Source organism: Lichenostomus cassidix, chromosome 1 (genome assembly GCF_008360975.1).
Source record: "Lichenostomus cassidix isolate B80296 chromosome 1, HeHo_3.0, whole genome shotgun sequence".
NCBI classification, from domain to species: domain Eukaryota; kingdom Metazoa; phylum Chordata; class Aves; order Passeriformes; family Meliphagidae; genus Lichenostomus; species Lichenostomus cassidix.
The window spans coordinates 115300105-115318908 of NC_139479.1; the positions used below are offsets into that span (position 1 = coordinate 115300105).

At 47.0% G+C, this 18804-nt stretch overlaps 1 protein-coding gene and 2 long non-coding RNA genes across 18 annotated transcripts; all 3 read right to left on the reverse strand.

Annotated features, from left to right (window-relative positions):
• Positions 1-25: 25 nt before the first annotated feature.
• On the reverse strand, positions 26-11158 carry LOC146445667 (uncharacterized). 16 transcript variants are annotated; one of them, XM_085078567.1, is made up of 10 exons: positions 9682-9851; positions 9434-9561; positions 7648-9211; positions 7494-7535; positions 7336-7397; positions 7203-7247; positions 7037-7110; positions 5584-6940; positions 1598-1836; positions 26-1169 (listed from the first exon to the last, which is right to left on the reverse strand). In XM_085078567.1, the coding sequence occupies exons 4-8, from the start codon at positions 7520-7522 to the stop codon at positions 6830-6832; spliced, it is 321 nt and encodes a 106-aa protein (XP_084934693.1). In that variant the 5' UTR covers positions 7523-7535; positions 7648-9211; positions 9434-9561; positions 9682-9851; the 3' UTR covers positions 26-1169; positions 1598-1836; positions 5584-6829. The 16 variants fall into 16 exon arrangements, 7 of the variants coding, with proteins under 7 accessions (XP_084934693.1, XP_084934683.1, XP_084934701.1 ...); XR_014855775.1 differs by lacking the exon at positions 26-1169 and adding exons at positions 1181-1442; positions 11060-11158 and having other exon boundaries at positions 7037-7247; positions 9682-9749; XR_014855776.1 differs by lacking the exon at positions 26-1169 and adding exons at positions 1181-1442; positions 10755-10778 and having other exon boundaries at positions 7037-7247; positions 9682-9749.
• A 2982-nt stretch (positions 11159-14140) lies between these two features.
• Positions 14141-15810, reverse strand: LOC146445668 (uncharacterized). The gene is made up of 3 exons (XR_014855788.1): positions 15663-15810; positions 14339-14435; positions 14141-14241 (listed from the first exon to the last, which is right to left on the reverse strand). It is a non-coding gene; the product is annotated as an uncharacterized LOC146445668 (long non-coding RNA).
• Positions 15811-16791: 981 nt separating this feature from the next.
• LOC146445669 (uncharacterized) lies at positions 16792-18804 on the reverse strand. The gene is made up of 3 exons (XR_014852774.1): positions 18687-18804; positions 17511-17606; positions 16792-17018 (listed from the first exon to the last, which is right to left on the reverse strand). It is a non-coding gene; the product is annotated as an uncharacterized LOC146445669 (long non-coding RNA).

Below are 18804 nucleotides of genomic sequence, written 5' to 3' on the forward strand. Positions count from 1 at the left end.
TGCTGGCAGAATCAATCTGGCTGCTCAATCTGCCAATTGTCCTTCCGAATCATGTGACTGCGGGGCTTTATCGCCATCTTCGCTGCTGGCACAACCCACACCCGCCCGAGCCGCCATCTTTGGTGTGGTACCCAGAAGTACCCCGCGCTTTAGGCGTCCTTAGGCTGCCCGAACCCGGCTCCGACACCGATCCCACGCCTCCAGCGCGGTTTCCCGCGGCGTTTCCCGGTGTGCGGACACGGGTGGTGGGGCCAGCGGCGCGGGGAGCGGGCGGGAGGCGGGCGGGCGGTGCAGGCACAAGCGAGCCGCCTCTGTGCAGCCCCGCCGCGCCTGGCGCTGCTGCCGAGGACCCCCGGCGCCGGCTGAGGAGTGCGGCTCGGTTACCCGTGAGGGGCTGGAGATGTCGCTCCTGCTCACGGCTTGTGCTCTGCTTGCAGTCCCAGCTGCGCAATGCTGCACTGAACTGCGGGGTCTAGGTTAAGTCTTGCCAGATAATTTTTACGAGGTTAAGTTCCAGCGAATCTGTACCAAAAAACATCTGTCGGGCTCAAAATAACACAGGAATGACTTTAGCAGAAAAGCCCCTGTGAAGAAAAGCGGAAGGAAAATAGCTGTGAGCAAAAGCACTAAGGAATTACTGCTGGCTACCGGTGGCCTGGGTTTTTTTGCGGCAGGTTGTGTATTGAATTGAAAGGCAGTTTTCTTGCCTCAGGGGAGTAGCACCTGCACCCTCCTGGAAGGAGAAAGTGAGGAGGGGGAGGAAAGACCATTTTTAAATCTGTGGCGGTTCCGAGGAGGTGAATGAACCTCATGTGGAGCATTTGCTCTCGTTCTTGCTCGTGTGTCGGAATTCAGCAGATTCCTCGACACTGTAGCCAGGCGGGAATGCGAGCGCAGCTGAATTTCCGTGCGCCTGAGCCGGGCTCGGTGCGGTTGGGTTCGGCTGCACTGAGTTCGGTTCGGCGGAGCTCGTCTGGCTCGCTGCGGTGCGGCTGGGCTCGGCTGAACGCGGCCGGGCTCGTGTGAACTCGGCTGCGCTCGGCTCGGCTCGAGTCGCTTCGGTGCCTCAGAACTCGCTTGAACTCGGCTCGGTTCGCCTGAAATTCACTGCGTTCAGCTGATCAGCGCCTGGGACGCGAGGTTGCTCCCGGCTCCTCCTTCTGCAGGCGCTGGCTATTCCGGCAGAGATGAAAAAAACAGGATTTAGCTTGCCTGAAGGCATTTCCACTGCTAATTTCCAGGCTTCTGTTGGAAACGCCTGGGAGGCTGTGCAGAGTCTGGGAATTAGCCCATGAAGGGTGATCTTTAAAGCAGCTGGAACGCTGCACTCGTGACATGTTTGTTTCTCTTGGAGTCCCTAAAGGCAGTTTCAAGGATATTTTTTGTTTAGTATTTTAAAGTTTCCTCTAGCTTTTCGTGTCTGCACAGCTTCCTCTCCGGAGCTGCGAGGAAGATCCAGTGAGTAGGATGAGACTCTGAAAGCTCTGAACACGACTAGAAATCCAGCTTTCAAGTTGAATAAAAACCCAGTGAAACCAAAACCATACTAAATGTCACTCTTCTTTTGTAGAGCTCTGGGAGTAGTAGCATTACATACTGGTTTGGGAACAGCCAGAATCACACTCCCGCAGTCCTGGGAAGTTCTGGCTCTGGAGAGCCTGCTGCTGGCACCTGCTGGAGCCAAATTCATCTGGGGGGTTGGTGGCCGGCGTCTCCATCGGCACCTTCGTGGCATCCCTAGGCGGCTGTCCCGGGTCACCCGGGACCCAGGCAGTCCCAAGCAGAGGCTTCTGCAGCACCAACATGTGACCAAGGACCGGGACTGCTCTCTTGCTCCTGGAAGGAAAAAAAATGCCCTAATCACTGAGGGACAGGACATGATGTAGGGATGAGGCAATAACACCATGGTGTGATTCCATCAGGGAAGAGCCCGGGATGGCTAATTAAAATGATTCAGGGGTTTGAAAAGCAAAGGTGACGGGGCTGCGAGGCATTTTGGGGAAAAACCCATCCAAACCCGAGAAATTTTAGGACCCAAAGAACACAGGTTTTTCAATGGAGCCACAGCTCAGCTGATCCCAAAGACTATGTGTATCCACAGTTTTCAGGGTGTGGATAATGCCTTAAGACACAGGTTGTCCTGTGACCACCTCCCACTCACAGTATGCTTGGGGCAACTCTTTTATTTTTGCATGTTAAACTAATAGGAGGAACGTATTCCAGGTCTTTGGGATTTCTCTGAGCACAGTCTGGCAGCTGAGAATGCCCTTCATACAGAACTCCAAGGAAATTGGACATGAAAAGAAGGTACTACCAAAGCTGAGAAGCAACATGGATGACAACACCTGCTGATCTCAAAAAGTAAAAGTGTCAAGATGCCAGAATGAGCCCCACCTGGGCAAGTACGCAAGTAGAGACCCCTGCTGCCGATACGGCTCAGAGCAATGCTGAGAAAGCATCACGACAGAGCAAAACCCTATGAGACGCGGCGGGCGCAAGCAGCGTAGCCGCGGCGGGCGCAAGCAGCGTAGCCGCGGCGGGCGCAAGCAGCGTAGCCGCGGCGGGCGCAAGCAGCGTAGCCGCGGCGGGCGCAGCAGCGTAGCCGCGGCGGGCGCAAGCAGCGTAGCCGCGGCGGGCGCAAGCAACGCGTAGCGCGGCGGGCGCGCAGCGTAGCCGCGGCGGGCGCAAGCGCGTAGCCGCGGCGGGCGCAAGCAGCGTAGCCGCGGCGGGCGCAAGCAGCGTAGCCGCGGCGGGCGCAAGCAGCGTAGCCGCGGCGGGCGCAAGCAGCGTAGCCGCGGCGGGCGCAAGCAGCGTAGCCGCGGCGGGCGCAAGCAGCGTAGCCGCGGCGGGCGCAAGCAGCGTAGCCGCGGCGGGCGCAAGCAGCGTAGCCGCGGCGGGCGCAAGCAGCGTAGCCGCGGCGGGCGCAAGCAGCGTAGCCGCGGCGGGCGCAAGCAGCGTAGCCGCGGCGGGCGCAAGCAGCGTAGCCGCGGCGGGCGCAAGCAGCGTAGCCGCGGCGGGCGCAAGCAGCGTAGCCGCGGCGGGCGCAAGCAGCGTAGCCCAGACACAAGCTGAAACTGCCCAGCAAGATTCCCAGTGCAAGACGACCCAGAAGCTGATGATGCTGAAGCCTCCACAGAAATAGCACATGATAATGAAAAGCAAATCCTGACACCAAGTTACTTCCAAAGCTATTAAAAGGATGCTCAAGAAGCTCAGCAGGCCTAGAGAAGGAGGCAATGAACACCAGATGACTGTGGCAATCGCTCCTGCCTCTAAGGATCACATCTAGACTCAAAGAAAGCCGATGACAAAAAGCTCACAAGAACGGGGACGTGGCTCGGAGCTTCCCTGCCCTGCCCAGCAAAGGCTCAGCTGATGCTGAGGAGAAAACCTCTCCCTTTACTTCCGAGGAACCTCTCCCCCTACAGTCCTCTCCTCTAAGCTAACTTCAGATTGCCTCCTGTGATCACAAAGGTTTTTCCCTTGTCCTGACCACCACTCCTGACATTTAGCTTTCACAAGACAAGCGAACACAATCCATCCCCAATGGGAGCAAGGCAAAACCTCAGAAACTGGTAACTTCCATCATCTACCTGCTTTTATCAGGCTTTGATTAAAGCAGATCCTCATTCCTTTTGCTTAGAAAATTATTATAGAATGCAACAAAAAAAAACCCCTGAACCTTATTCTATTACACCCCTGAAGCTTTTTTTACTTAGAGTGCAACCAATTAAAAAAAAAACCACAGGTGAAAAAAACTCGAGGGTAGAAAAGTTGGGTATAGGGCACTCGGGTAGAAAACTTGGGTACAGATTTGGCTGAGGGGGCAAAAGAGCAGAGGAAAAGGAAAAGATACATTCATGTATTAAGAGCAGTTTTAATTCCTTAGACGTTTTAGGGTAACATTCAGCCAGGGAAAGCTGTACATTGCTGAGGAAAAGCTGTTCAGATACTTGTGAAGAACCCTAAAAAAATATTAGCAAAAAGTGGAAAAGAGCCCAAAGAGCCTTTTAAGAAATGATATGTGGTGGTAAGAAAAGGTTTCAAAACATGTAAAAATCCCCTGAAAATCCCCTGTCTCAAGACAGCTGTAAAAATGACGGAGAAACTCTAAATAAAGTGCTGAGAACGTGCCGAAAAAGCTTCCATCGTTGCCGTGGTGATAGGTGGTGTGGGGGCGTGGCTGTGGGCGGAGCAAATGGGCGCCGAGGGGCGTGGCTGTGGCCGGGTGAGTGACGTCAGGGACGGGGCGGGCAGAGGGCAGGGCAAGAGCGGGATGACGTCAGGGACAGGGCGGGGTGAGGGGGCAGCGAGGGGCGCCTTACACTAAAGGATGCTCCCTCTGCTGCGAGCTGCATCCGCTCCCCCCTCGCTCTCCTTGCGGGAGCTGCAAACGGACAGCAGTGGCTCCTGTTGCACTCCGCACCTGTGGCTGCTCCCTCAGTCCATCTCTTTGCACGGCTACATTGCTACAAACGTGCCACGCTTCACATTCTGTGACACATCTCTATGTGCCATTTAAACACTCAGCTGCTCTGTTTTCCTCTCGCTAATGGAGACGCTTCTAATTTCAAGCACAAAAGAGAAAAGCCCTGTCCCTTTTTCTTACCATTAGCACTTCAGAGAGAACTTCACGCATTTTATTACAATTCATTAGGCAGGTCTATTTTCATGTCCACTCCGCTTGCTTAGAATTCCTTCCAACACCACCTTATTTCTTTGCTCATGCACAACCCTCTTTTACAGGCACGATCACCTAGGCACAGGCTAATTCTCTGTGTTGCATAACTAGAAGTACTATATTGTTCAATGTTATCTCTTCATTTTTATTTATCTAGTTTTCTGTGATTTTGGAGAGCCTTGGGAGTTTTAGCTTCTCATTGCACCTGTATTTTTAACCTCCCTCCACTGTATCCCTTGATTTCCCTAATAATGAAACGAGGCATAGTTGGAGCCAGGTATATTGCATTGCAAATTTATTTGTGCATTGGCACAAAAGGTCCACTCGCACAGGTAGCAAACAGGTTTGCTGCAAGACATAAAAATTTTTAAGATCTGTGCAAAAGGTGGCTTCCTACCGTGCTTAGCAGCCATGGAACATGCTTCACCTGGCGTCCCCACAACAGCCACCCACGCTATAACTGGGAACACCACAGTTCCACCATCCCCAGCACAGATGCCGATGGTGATCTTTGGTGAATTGTTTCTCCAGTGCCAAAAACACATTGAAACACTGAGAAACTACAACCTACAAACCTACAACCTACTACAAACTACACTGCGATTGAAGTACATCACATCTATACCTTCAGATACCCACTGGCCTCTGGCATCCTGGGCTGGGATATCTTGCCAGCAGACAGCCTACAATGCAAAATTGACTATGGCTGCAAGAGCTGCACCAGAAATTCTCACTCAAACAATAATAACTCATTCTGTCTGCCAGTCACCACTCACTTCACACCTAACCTTGACTGCTGACAGCTGGCAATACTTCCAAAGGAATAAAAAAAGAAGGCAAAGAATAACCCTGTAAAAAAGTCACCATTTCACCTCCCCCTGCCACAACAAACACTGACTGACCTTCCTGTGGGGACCCACTGAGACCCTCGCAGTATGGGGCACTGTTTCAATCCATCTGCATCTGAAAGAAATTCATTACAAAAGTCAAAGCGTGACAAGGTAACAACATCTCTTGGCAATCTACAGATACCACATACACTCTAACTACACCCTACAGCACAAATTTCAAGTCCCCTGGGGGGCAACTCTCCCACAGATCACACACATAAGGCCAGTGACTGGGGCATTTGGGATGGTTGCAATCTGTAGGCTCCACTGGCTCAGCCTCTCAACAAATTAACAGTACAGCCTTAGTCCTGTTACACCTACACAGCAGACCCCGCAGCAGGGCAGAGCAGCTCCGGGCCAAAGACACACACACAAACACACAGACACATTAGACAGGACACGCAACAAGGGGACACGACAATGAGAGAAAACTCTCAGTGAGATGACTGCAATGATCAAGAGGATGCGGAATGAGATGACCCGGGTGAGACTGATGGTGAGCCAACCAGGCCCAAAGAACCCTGCCACAAGATGCTAACACAATCACCTTAAGACAAGCTCGCCAAAATGGCAAAGATGGATGCCCGGGAATCGCAAAGATAGGGAGAAGATTCCGACTGCACATCCTTATAAGTCCTAGCCTGCTATAATGGATCACTGCCACGTACAGCTGTTGATACAGCTCAGAACAAGACCGTAAAAGGCATCTGACTCGATGCTTCCAAAGAGATGCAGAGATTCCGATGCGCACCCGAACTCGGGATTTGAAGGTTCAAAGATATCGGCGCCAAGCCGAGGAACACAGAGATCAGAGATAAGGATGGCCTGGCATTTTTGATAATCCCCTCAAAGGGGTAAGGCAAAAGATATGCAACGCAAGACACAAAAGACGGGGAACACACAGTAGACAGGTGACACAACATGCACCGGGCCTGCTCTGCCCTACGCCCCTCTGCGTTGTCATCAAAAGTCAGGCTCTCCCTTTACGTGACCTAAGGGACCCTTTTTGGGACATCCCCATTGCCAAAGCTAATACAAAAATCCCTCCCCGTGAGTCCCAGCCCGGCACCCAGCTTCCATCCCCTCTGGGGGTCATAGCCCTCGACTTATCTCTTGGACATGCAGGGATGTGAATCCGTGTCCAGTGACAAAGTATGCGTCCTTGCCGTCGTGTAAGTCCCTGCTGTCACCGAGCTGCTCTCTCTCAGTTGGCTACAATAAAGAAAGCCAAACATCCATGTGTGAGCTTAATAGCACATCAACCAAAACCCGACAATCCCGCTACTTGCCGTCTCCTAGGAACGCCTGGCTCCGGAGGACGCAGGCTCCGGCCGCGCTCGGAGGCTGATGCTGCCATCGTGGGGTATACCTGGGTTAAGAAGAGACAAAGTGATGTGGCATTGATGAAACCCGAGTGGAACCTCCCTCCTCCTCCCTACCTCCCAAACTCACCGCAAATCCTCACCTGTTGCCTAACCCAGTCCACCGGCTTGTCAGCGAGGGCCTTCAGCCCTGAGAGGTGTAATACAACTGGACTGCCTAAAACAAACAAACAACAATGGACGCTTAGAGCTTAGCACACTGCCACGTAGCACTCACCTAATAGTTACCCCATCCAAACACCCAGTCACCCAAGTCGCCTCTATTCCTTGGCATGCCCAGGGTAGCAGCAGCACCTGCAAAGAAACAAAGACAAAAACTCCACATTGAAACACTGAAAAATGACACCCTCTCTACTCCAACTGAAATACATCACATCTATACCTTCACTGTGCACCCGGTTGGTCTCTGTTATCCTGGGCCAGGACATCTTGCAAGTAGACCACCTAAAAATGCACAAATGACAATGGATGCCTGGAGCTGTGCCAGAAATTGAGAACCAAGCAACACTAACGAATTCTTGTCTGCTGGTCACTGCTCACCTCACTCCATTGGCCTTGACTGCTGACATCTAGCATTACTTCCTAAAAATACAAGCAAAGAAAAATGCTTTAACAGAGCCACCAGTTACACCACCCCCAAAAAGGCCCTCCTGGGGGAGAAAGGGCAGAAGAAAATGGAAAAGCGCATCCTGACGTACAGTCCAAGAGCATCACGTTTCTGCGGTTGTTTCCATCTGAAATCAAGTGACCGTGACCACTTTCCACTGGGGTCTCTGTTGTATTGGACAAGCGGTTTGAGTGCTGCACACCACCTGTAAAACAAAAATCATCACCTGCAACAAAAAAAACCATCACCACCACAACTCCGGTAGTACCTAGTTCTGCTCAGGAATCAATACTCTCCTCCATTCGTGTGGGGTATACATCCTATTCCCCCACCTCTGCAAAAGAATTATTTGTCAAAGTCACCCAGACACACAGGGAAAGCTTAACCCTTCCAAAATTCTCATTTCTCAATGCAAAATGCCTAGGATCCCACAACAGCATGCGTTAAGACAAACTACTAACAAACTGCAAGACGCTGCTGTACCACTCCCTGCCATCTCCCCCAAACCCTGTGCATAGACCGGCCACGGTTGCTCTGCCTCAGGCGTGGCTCGGGTGGCCAAGCAAAACGACAGATTACTTGGCAAACCTTCTCTCTACTCCACCTACCCCCCAGTCTATTGCACAGGGCAGAGCAGTTCCAGGCTAAACACTGACACAAACAACACATGCTACAGTGCGGCGCAAGGATGATAAAAGGAAAAACCTCTCGGCAAGAAGAAAGAAGGCAAGGATCGAGACGACGCCAAAACAGATGACACATGGTACGGCGATGGTGGACGGAGGAGGCTCTAAGGAGCCAAAGAAAAGATTGTAACAGAGCAACCTGTTACAAGAATAGTCAGTCACAACGATCAAGAAGGCTGCGAGATAACGCCACGTTCAGAATGCTCCACGTATCCTTAAAAGCCCTAAGACCTTACAACTCACATCTGGAAAGGATGGATGGCAATACAGCCAGGAACAAGACCTCAAAAGACATCTGACTCCATACTTCTAACACGCGATTCCAAGACACGGCCAAGACGACCGGAATAAGAACAAATGATGTCGGCATCAGGCCGAGAAGCACGAACGTTCGAGAACTTAGAGATGACAGGCGGCGCTTACGATAAGGCCCTTGAGGGCAAAAGGCAGAGGCAAGTGATCCGAGACGTCCCAAAGACACACACGGCAGACAACAAAAGACACCAGACAAGACAAGACGGACTGGAACTGCTCTGCGCTGTGCGCCCTTATGGCTCCAACCAAAGTAAAGCTGCTGCTGCCTCTGGCTCTACTAAGAGGTCCCTTAGAAGACATCTCTTGCCCCATGCTAATTTTTAGATCTGTCCCAGGAATTTCCAACCCGCTACCCTGCTATCATCTCATCTCTGTGTCGTGACCCCACACTTATCTTTTTGATGACTGGCAGTGTGAAACCACATTGGACACGAAATGAGTCTGCCTCAGTCCTGTCGGAAGGCCCCGTGATGGCCGGCTAGCTCCATGGTAGGCTGTGATAAAGAAAACCAAAATCAATGCACGAGTTTAGTGGCACGTGGCACAAATCCCCACAATCCGGCTACTTGCTGTCTCCTAAGTGCACCTTGGCCCTTGAGTCTCCAGCTTCATCCCCGCTTGAAGGCTGTGGCTGTCATTTTGATGGACACCTGCATCAGCAAGAGACAGAGTTACACAGTGTTCCAGGGGGGAATGTATTCATTTTCCTTAGGACATGTACGTGTACCTCCTACTCTAGAGGAAAAGTCTCAGTGTCCATTCAGGGACCCCCTACTTCCCACTGTGCTGCCTTCAACCCCACCCCCCTGTAATTTCCAGCCCAGTACCCTGCTCACACTCCCTCTCCCTGGCGTGATCCCCACCTTCCTTACAGGAAGCCTCACTTTTGGATGGCATCTTTGATGTGAAGCAGGTACCTCTTGTGACATGATGAACCCGCTGAAAAAACTTCAAGCATCACACTCTACACAATTGGGAATTTCAGTAAGTTGTAATGCTTCTGAAAAAAAAACCAAACCAAGAACAACAACAAATCCTACAATTCATTAAACCACAAAGTTACAGAAGCACCTTAACAACTCTAAACATACAACCCAAAATAATGAACTTAAATACTCACAGCGTTCAATGCTATCTTCCTCACAGTATCTTCGAAGCCTCTCTTGCTTTAGATGCCAAAAGCACCTGCTGGAAAAAAGCTGAGATGAGCTGAAAATGCCCCTTCCTTGAAATGAGAGGACAGCTCTGTCTCCAGCAGACCCCACAGAGAAAATCAACCCCTTGGCCAAAGGCTGGGGTGAATATACCCCTGGCTGGGCCCTCCTCTCATTCCCAGCATGCCTGAGAAAAGGGAGGGGTTTAAGCTTAGAGAAAAATCTCTCTTTCCATAATTGTCTGCATTCAAAGGATGGGGAATCCCCTTCCCCTGCTATTTTATTGGTTAAACGGAAGGAAAGCCTGCTTTTCCCTGCTGTTAGGAGTATCAAGCACTGATCCCCTCGAGTCCCGAAAATATCCATAGCCACCCTTCCCAGCAGCCCCTTCGTGCCCCTGCTCACTAAGTGTGTCTCATTGAATAGTCTGCCCAAACCCCCCTCCTCCAAAAAACCACAAAAACAAAACCAAAAAAAACCCCAAAACCAAGCCCAAACTAAAGCCAACCAAACAAAAAAATCCTCCAAAACTCCCAAACAACGAAATCCAAAACAAAAAAAGCCACAAAAACCAAACTCAAAAAAAAGCCAAGAAAAACCAAAATCAAATAAAGCCCTAAACTTACACAAACACCCACAACTGCCCCCCCTGAAAATAATAAAGAAAGCAGGCTACAGAAATACCAAAAACCAGCCTACAAAAACTAGGTTCCAAAACACCAAACCCCCCCCAAACAGAATCTGATTCCAAAATACCAGAATAAGCTAGTTTCAAAATAACAGAAAAACAAATTTCAAAACATCAGAAAAACAGTTTGCAAAACGCCAGTTCTGAAGTACCAGGACACCAAGTTCCAAAACGCCAAAAGAATTCTATTTCAAAAGAGAAGGGGAGAAGGCTGGTTCTTTTCCACAGAAAAGAAAGCCTGGCACCCTGGTGTTTTAGGGGCAGACAAGAGGCTGTGAATGGGCAGGAACAAGCAGCAAGACTTTTCTCCACCTGACCCACCCCGCTCCAAGGAGCACCAAGAGCTTCTACCTGTACCCTGGTACCAAAAGCCTCATACAGGAGCAAGCCTTGCACATTCTTAACCCCAAAGCCATACAAAAGTTGTTGCTTTTCTCACTTTTATTTATAATGCATAGCACCCTAATTAAAGGTGCCAATAACAGTCACATGAGTCCCAATGAGTCACACATTGATATCATTACTAATCTTCCCCACCCTACTTAGTCAAATGTGGAATACTACTTAGCAATTGTCAAGGAATAACCCTGCAAATTAACAACAAATTACTCAAATAACAAAGGCATGCTGCCAAAACACAAAGTTTTATTTCTCACCTGGTTTCAGCCTTTTTGCTTGATGCAGCTGCATTTAAAAAAAAAAAAAAAAAAGACAGTAATTCCCATAAAGAGTTTTCTTCTCAGACAAGCCCTTCACTCACCATAAAGGTAAGTCTGAGGAGCCAAAGAGCTACAGCTCCTCTGAGGGCTTTTATACCCAATGGTATTTGCCTCCTCCCTTTTCTCAGGCATGCTGGGAACGAGAGGCGGGCCCAGCCAGGGGTATATTAACCCCAGCCTTTGGCCAAGGGGTTTGTTTTCTCTCTGGGATTCACTGGACTCAGAGCTGTCCTCTCATTTCCAGGTAAGGGGCTTTTTCAGCTCATCTCAGCTTTTTTTTCCAGCAGGTGCTTTTGGCATCTAAAGCAAGAGAGACTTTGAAGACACCATGAGGAAGAAAGCATTGAATGCAGTGAGTATTTAAGTTTGTTATTTTGGGTTGTATGTTCAGAGTCAGTAAGAGGCTTTTGTGTTTTGTAATTTAACAGAATTTGTGTTTCTGTTTTGGTTTTTATTCTTTAAGGAGCATTGGAGCTTACTAAAATTCCTGATTGTGTTAAGGGTGATGCTGGAAACTTTTTCTTTAGATTCATTGTGTCAAAAAAGAGACCAGCCTCTTGTCAAAGATGACATCCAAAGCTGAGGCTTCCAGAAAGTAAGGTGAGGATCATTACAGGAAGAAGGAGAGAGAGCAGGGCACTAGGTTAGGAATTACAGGGGGGTGGGGTGAGGGGTTGAAGGCAGCACAGTGGGAAATAGTGTCCATTGAGGGGCCCCGTAAGACTTTTCCCCACGAGCAGCAGGTGCACTTATGTGTTCTAAGGCGCATAAATGCATGCCCCCCTCACAGTAACAGCACATTACTCCATCATTTGGTAACCCAGGTGTCCATCATAAGCAGAGTAGATGGGAAGCTGTTAGTGCGGGTAAAAAGTGGACTACATAGGAAGATGGTATTGCGGGTTAAAAAGTGGTAAAGGTAGGAAGCTGCTAGTGCGGGTAAAAAGGGGAAAGAGAAAGCGGGTGGTGCGGATAAAAAATTGGGGAAGATAAGAAGCGGGTAAAAAAGGCGGCGTAGATGGGACGCCGCTGGTGCGGGTAAAAAAGCGGCGTAGATGGGAAGCTGCTAGTGCGGGTAAAAAAGCGGCGGCGATGGGACGGCGCTGGTTCGGGTAAAAAGGCGCTGTAGATGGGACGCTTTTTTACCTGCTCCCCATCTACCCGGCTTTTCTACCCGCTCCCCATCTACCCGACCTCACAGCACTCAGTACAACCAGTTTAAGACTGCAGGATTTCACGTTTTTCTGGGAAAAGAGGTTTTTACACTAAAGGGACAAATTCCTAATGAAGCCATTCCCAGTACAAGGCATTCCTCAGGCAACGAGGTACTGCCTTACCTGTCGGTGTGAGAAAAAGTTTTGCGTGGAGTTTTGCCATCACCACGTAAATGCAATAAAAAGTAAATTTTCCAAGATGGACATCTCAGAATGCAATGGACAGAGTAAAAGCCATGGCACTCTTAATGTGAAAACAAAGATATTAAATAGAGGGGTAAGGAGAAGACTATCTCTGCTGTGACTGAACAGAAACAACTTCCAAGTTAAACTAAGACTGAAATTGGCAAAGACAGCAGAAAACACAATACTAGAGAAAAAAAAAGCATTTATTCAGAAGAGCTGCCTTCCTTCTAAATCACATGTGAATTTGATTCTTTTTTGAAGGAAGTGAAAGAAAGGAGGTGAAAAGGATTCTGAGTGCCACATCAAATATACCTTGGCAGCTGCTTTTTGGACTGGAAATCATGTTGGGCCTTCAATTACATCTCATCTGTGCACTACAAAAAATGAGGAGGGGAAGGATTTAAGCAAGATGTCCCTGCTCCCAAGTAATTGTCCAATCAATTCCCGTAGTCTGAATTTGTCGTACATTTACAAAGAAGATGATTTCCAAGGGATATGTTCTCTGTGCTGTTTAAGGCTGATAGTGCTTTATGGTTCAACAGTATCCAACATAACCACCACATATTGTGTATGGGAGAGCTAAATAATTCACAGGAAGGGGCAGCTCACCTATGATCAAAATGTGAGACCAAGGCAGAGACTCTGTTAACATCCTGAAGTAAAGAAACAAACTACCATGTTATGTGAAGTTAAGCTCCTTGGATTCTGCACCAAGAATTAGGAAGTTCTTTCCAGTGATAAACCCTACAGGCACATGGAGAAACACTTAAGTAATCTGCTATTTTACATACGTGCTTACTGTTAATATCTGCTGTGTTAAAGGCAGGCATCAGCAAAGCACCATTACATTATTTTCATTTTCTCACAATGCCTCATATGTTGCTAATACCACAGATATTAAGGAAGCATAAGAAGCTTTTATCCCAGGGATGATTCTCTTTCTCTCTGTACAGTACATGGATCATAGCCATCTAGTGATAAGTGATTCAATCTACCTTTCACGGCTGGGACAAAGGGTAGAGAAATGGTTTGCATCTGCAGAGGAGATGTCCTGACTATATGTCTTTCTTCCAAATGGGCTCTGCATTCCAGGAGGAAAATCTTCCTAGTTTGTTCTTTCCGACGGTGAGGTAGCTTCTTGCATTGGTCTGGCTGGAATAAAAACAGTATTCAGGAGTATAAAGCATTCCACATTTATAAGAAAGACTATCTTATCTAGTCTAATTCCAGAGAATTTACTGTTTGAGACTCCTGGGTACCATAGGGTAAGAACTGCATTTATTTCTCTAAATCTGTAGTCTCCTAGAACACCTATTTCAGCCTCCCCCATTCAGTGCCACCCATGACTAAGGATAGCCCATTAGGATTTGCTGATTTAGTGTCTAACTTTCCACTAAGACTTAACAGTGTGTGTTGATGAGCGAACCTTTAGACATCTTTTACACTGATGCTTGTATGGTGCTCTCTCTGCCTTGGAATGGTTTGAGACGCCCGTCATGGGCAAGATTTTCAAGGGTCACTCTAAAGCTGGTGTTCTGATTGGTGTGCTGATGGTACATTCTCGTTTGGTCAGGAAGCAGGTCCAAGTGTAACAGTTAGCTAAGTGACACTGGAAAGTCCACTGGTTTGGTGGTCATGGTGCCAATGGAATCTTGGGAGCAGTACTTATGTGTTACCCACTCCCAGAGATTGTTCCGATTCCTGTCGGCGCTGCTGGATCTGAAAGAAAAAGACACACTGTACAGTTCAGCAGATTCAATTACTCACTGACAGGAGATGTGTTTGTAAGTCAACACTGCAGGTATTTCTTTCATACCTTGCAGTAGAAATATCTGCTCACAGCTTCTTGAGACCTCGTGATAAAATTCAGCTCTGCTTTCTTCCTCTGGGTTTCCAACCACATCAGTCATCACCTGTGACAAAAAAACGTTTTTCACCGTAGCTCTTCTACCAAATATAGAAACTTTCAGATTTACCCAGCGTGAAAATTTATCTACATTACACATAAAAATGTTCAGAACTGTTCTCAAAGCTCAAAGCAAATGGACAATGTGTGCTTACTGGGAAAACAGGATCACAAAATAATCAAATGGTTTGCATTGGAGGGAACCTTTAAGCTCATCCAGTTCCACCCCTTGCCGTGGGCAGGGACGCTTTCCAATAAAACAGGTTGCTCCAAGCCCTGTCCAATCTGCCTCCAGGGACAGGGCAGCTGGGGGTTGGAACCATTCTATAAAAAAATAGAATTCTAATGACTATGTCTCCAGCATCACAGAAGCACAGGTAAATATAGTTATTGATATATTTAGCAAAGCAGTGACGTGGAATCACAACTCTGATGCCAGCAGGGCAGAACACTATAGAAAAGGCTCTTATGGGAGTAGTTGTCAGTCAGGGAAAACTCTGAACAACTACTCCATCTATATAGTTAGAGAAGCTCCACAACACCCTTGGTTATAAGTTGCTCAAGTCAAAGTCTGCTTTATTTAAACATTTTTCAGATGCCTGTCCTCTTTGAATACAACATAAAGAAGAATAACCATACTCTTAACAGTAAATTTTTGGAAGACTGTTGACTTAAACTAGGCATTTATGTAAGAAACAAGCAATGATTTTATTAAAATAATTTCATGGATTCATTAATACAACTGATTTTGAGGCATCTCAGTTAAAGACAGAAAATGTGAAACTTTATGGAGAACAAATTATTCATTTCTGCTAGCAACCAACCAAGCTTCTTTATATTCCATTCCTTGCCTATCTCGAAGATAAGTTCAAGGACGGCAAATAAAATTCAATTACGAACCAACAAAACACAATCGTGTTCTTGTAGTGTGGGATGCTCCTGCTGAGTTTTACACAGCTTTGATTTTACAGACTACATCAGCAAACCCCTGCATTTCGATCTTACTGTCTGGCCACAAACTGACCTAGCACTGGCATGAAGCACCACTGCTCCACGGCAGCTGGAATACAACCTAATCTGTCTTTCCTGCATACTGTCTACTCTGGATTATGGTAGTCCACTCAATGTCTGTCTTCCACCAATGATCCATCCTTGGCTGTCCACTCTATGTACGTTTAGATAAAATTATTCCATTGTGGTTCCACTATTCATTCTTTTCCAAACCTTTGCTCACCTTAAGATCCCTACTTTGGGACCAGAGGAGGTCTTGGATGTATCCTTTGGGATCCTTGGATAAACTCAGCGTGAAATCACGTTGTATTTTTAGCTGATTTATGGACTCAATCGTCTCATGAATCTGACAGAAAAAACAAAGCAGATATTCTGTAATTTCTCCCATGCTCCACTGACCCTCAGGTCACCTCTGCTACTACCTTTGCCAGAACATTTACCGAACCACAACCAGTCAATGGAATATATTTCTTTTCCTGACCTCCATGATACAATTCAACTTCCCTGTTCGGCATCTCTAGTAATACAAATTCCTTGGATAATTTGCAATTTGATGCTTCTTTAAGTGTGTACTCTTACTCAAGTTTAGTGTTTGCCACATTATTAGGCAAGGATTACTCTGATGGGTGCCAGGTCACCCAAAGCTAGCTTTACAGCAAATCAAAATTTAAGGATCAAAGAACATCTATTTTAAAGCATAAATTTATAATAACGGTGAGCATAGCAAACATCATTCTATTGTCTTAACAGTAAAAATTCTCACTGCCTATATCAGTATTTCAGTTAGTCCATATGCTCCCTAAAATTAATAAATTTTCTCTTTGCTAATGGAGTGCTTTTATCCTGAATAGATGCTATTTGCGTGGAGGGGAAAGAAGGTGGCAGAGAACAAGTTCTTAAAGTTGTACCATCAAAATGCATCTGAGCCTGAACTGTCATAGGAAAGGGGGATCCCATCCACTTGCAGCGGTGCATTAACAGTTTCCTTAACGCAGCAACATTTCTTCTGGGGACGGTTTCAGTCAGATTAGTGAGCTCCACAACTGCAGTGTCCATCATTTGTACCAAGCTAAGGCTGCCACAGCTACACAGCTGGTTTTTTTTTGCTTTTACATTAGCAAAAGCTACTCCTTTGAAATTTTTTAAAGAACCACACGCTTAACTTGTGTGCAACTTATCTGACTATTCTCTAAGAAGCTGGAGAAGGAAATGCCTATTTTTTCTGCAGGTGAGCAATAAAAATACTGATTACCATAATGTCAAGACCAATTTTTTGTGAAACTATATTAGAAACTCACTTGATTTGTCCCCTTTAAATTTTAAATAATGTCAGTTTGCTATCATTCCTAACTTCAACGGACCACGTGACATTGCAAGTCCAAGTATACTGGGTTTTGATGTATGTGACAAGATGAATTTGCTCTGTTGCACTAGGTGCCAATGGCTGTATTTTCCATGCTGAAAGCAGTGCACTGACCTGGTAGTCCAACGTGAGGAGTAATGTGCGTCGCACGCCGACATCCCCGGGTCTCTTCACCTGCAAGCCATCTCTTTCCTGGGTCGTGGCAGTTCTGTGCCACTGACAAAGGGAAAAGCAAAATGGTTGGTCATTTTTTCACTGATGTCCATGGAGGTGCAACTTGCACAGTACACCATGCCAGGATCAGACAAGTATAAGCTTTCTGAACATCTGGCAATTTAAAAAAGAGACCCGACAACAACCAAACGGAACCACAACATCCCTTCACACCCCCAGTCATTTCAATTCAGCTTTAGTGAAGAATCTGCTCTGCTGCTAGCATGCTTTACTTGTTAGGAAAAATGTCCACAATTTTTCCATCTTTTCATACATTCTGTTCTAAGATGTGCACAACATCACTAATACATCTATTGTTTTTAAAGTAGATTTCTTTAGCAAACATTCTTAAGAAGAATGTAATTTTGAAAACTTTGAAAATACCATAAATTAGATAAGTAATGCAAGGTCCCTTAAACAAAGGAGGCAACAGGCACTGGGTGCTTATCTGTGCCAGTAACTGGTTTGTATGCAAAGGGTGCACAACCTTCTCACCTCCACAAGATGATTGTCAGGTCCATAAAGATCTTTGTCCAGTTCAATAACCAAACTCTTAAGAAAAGATGAAAACTTCCATTTCTGTTTGCTGAGCTGTGCAAGCAGAAGAATCAGGCATGTACAAGGCTCCATATATAAGCTTGTGTCCTAGATTTCCTTCTCAGTCTCTCTGTCTTGAACGTTCAGTCTCCTGTAAGCCACAAGTGTGACCAATCTAACTTGAGTTCTCCCTCTGACAAATGCAGGGTAAGATGCAAAAACCTCAACAGTGGTGGAACAGTGCATACTTTAGGGACGATTTCCTTGACCCTTAATGTTGCTGGAAAGGACTGGCTTGTAAGGTGAATGTGGCACCCATGAGAAAGGTCCAGAGAACAGCCGTGAAAATCATCTGAGGACTGGAGCACCCCTCCTGTGAGGACAGGCTAAGAGAGCTGGAGTTGTTCAGCCCAGAGAAAAGCAGCCTCCAGGGAGTATTTAAAGGGGGCTTGTAAGAAAGATTGAGGGACACTTTTAACCAAGATCTGTAGTGACAAAGTGAGGAGCAATGGTTTTAAAATGAAAGACAGTAGTTTTGGACTGGTCATAAGAAAGACATTTTTTACTCAGAGGGGTGGTGAGGCCCTGGCACAGGCTGCCCACAGAAGCTGTGGCTACCCTATCCCTGAAAGCCATAGAAGCTGTGGCTACCCTATCCCTGAAAGGGTTCCAGGCCAGGTTGGGTGGGGCTTTGAGCAACCCAGGCAAGTGGAACGTGCCCCTGTCCATGGCAGTGGGATGGAACGAGATGGTCTTGAAGGTCCCTTCCAACCCAAACCGTTCTCTGATCCTAAGGCCTCTACAGCTTTCATTTTAAGAGCCTGGAGCTTTTTGATGAATGCTAATTCATCACTAAATGAATGCTAAGTCCTACACTAAGTAGAACTATTTCATTTTACATTTTGTCCTTCCATGTAATTATCACTATTCGTTCTTTACTACACAGCTTATACTGTGTACATTAAAAACTGGAAGGTCTATGATTACCTAATCTGACTCTCCACAGAATATAGGCTATATGATTCCCATTTATTTCTTCGTATTTAATGCAGAAAGTATTTTATTTAAAAATGCTAATACTTGAAAAGCCATTTTGTTCCAATAAAGAATCTTTGGGGAAGAGATCAGTCATACATCATCCAGGAGCTTTCCCTCCACACGCAGCTCCCACGAAGCAATGCTGCCATCAGAGTCGTCAGCATCTGATTTCGCAGGATTAAATGTGTTGGAGATGTAAAGTCTCAGTTTCTGC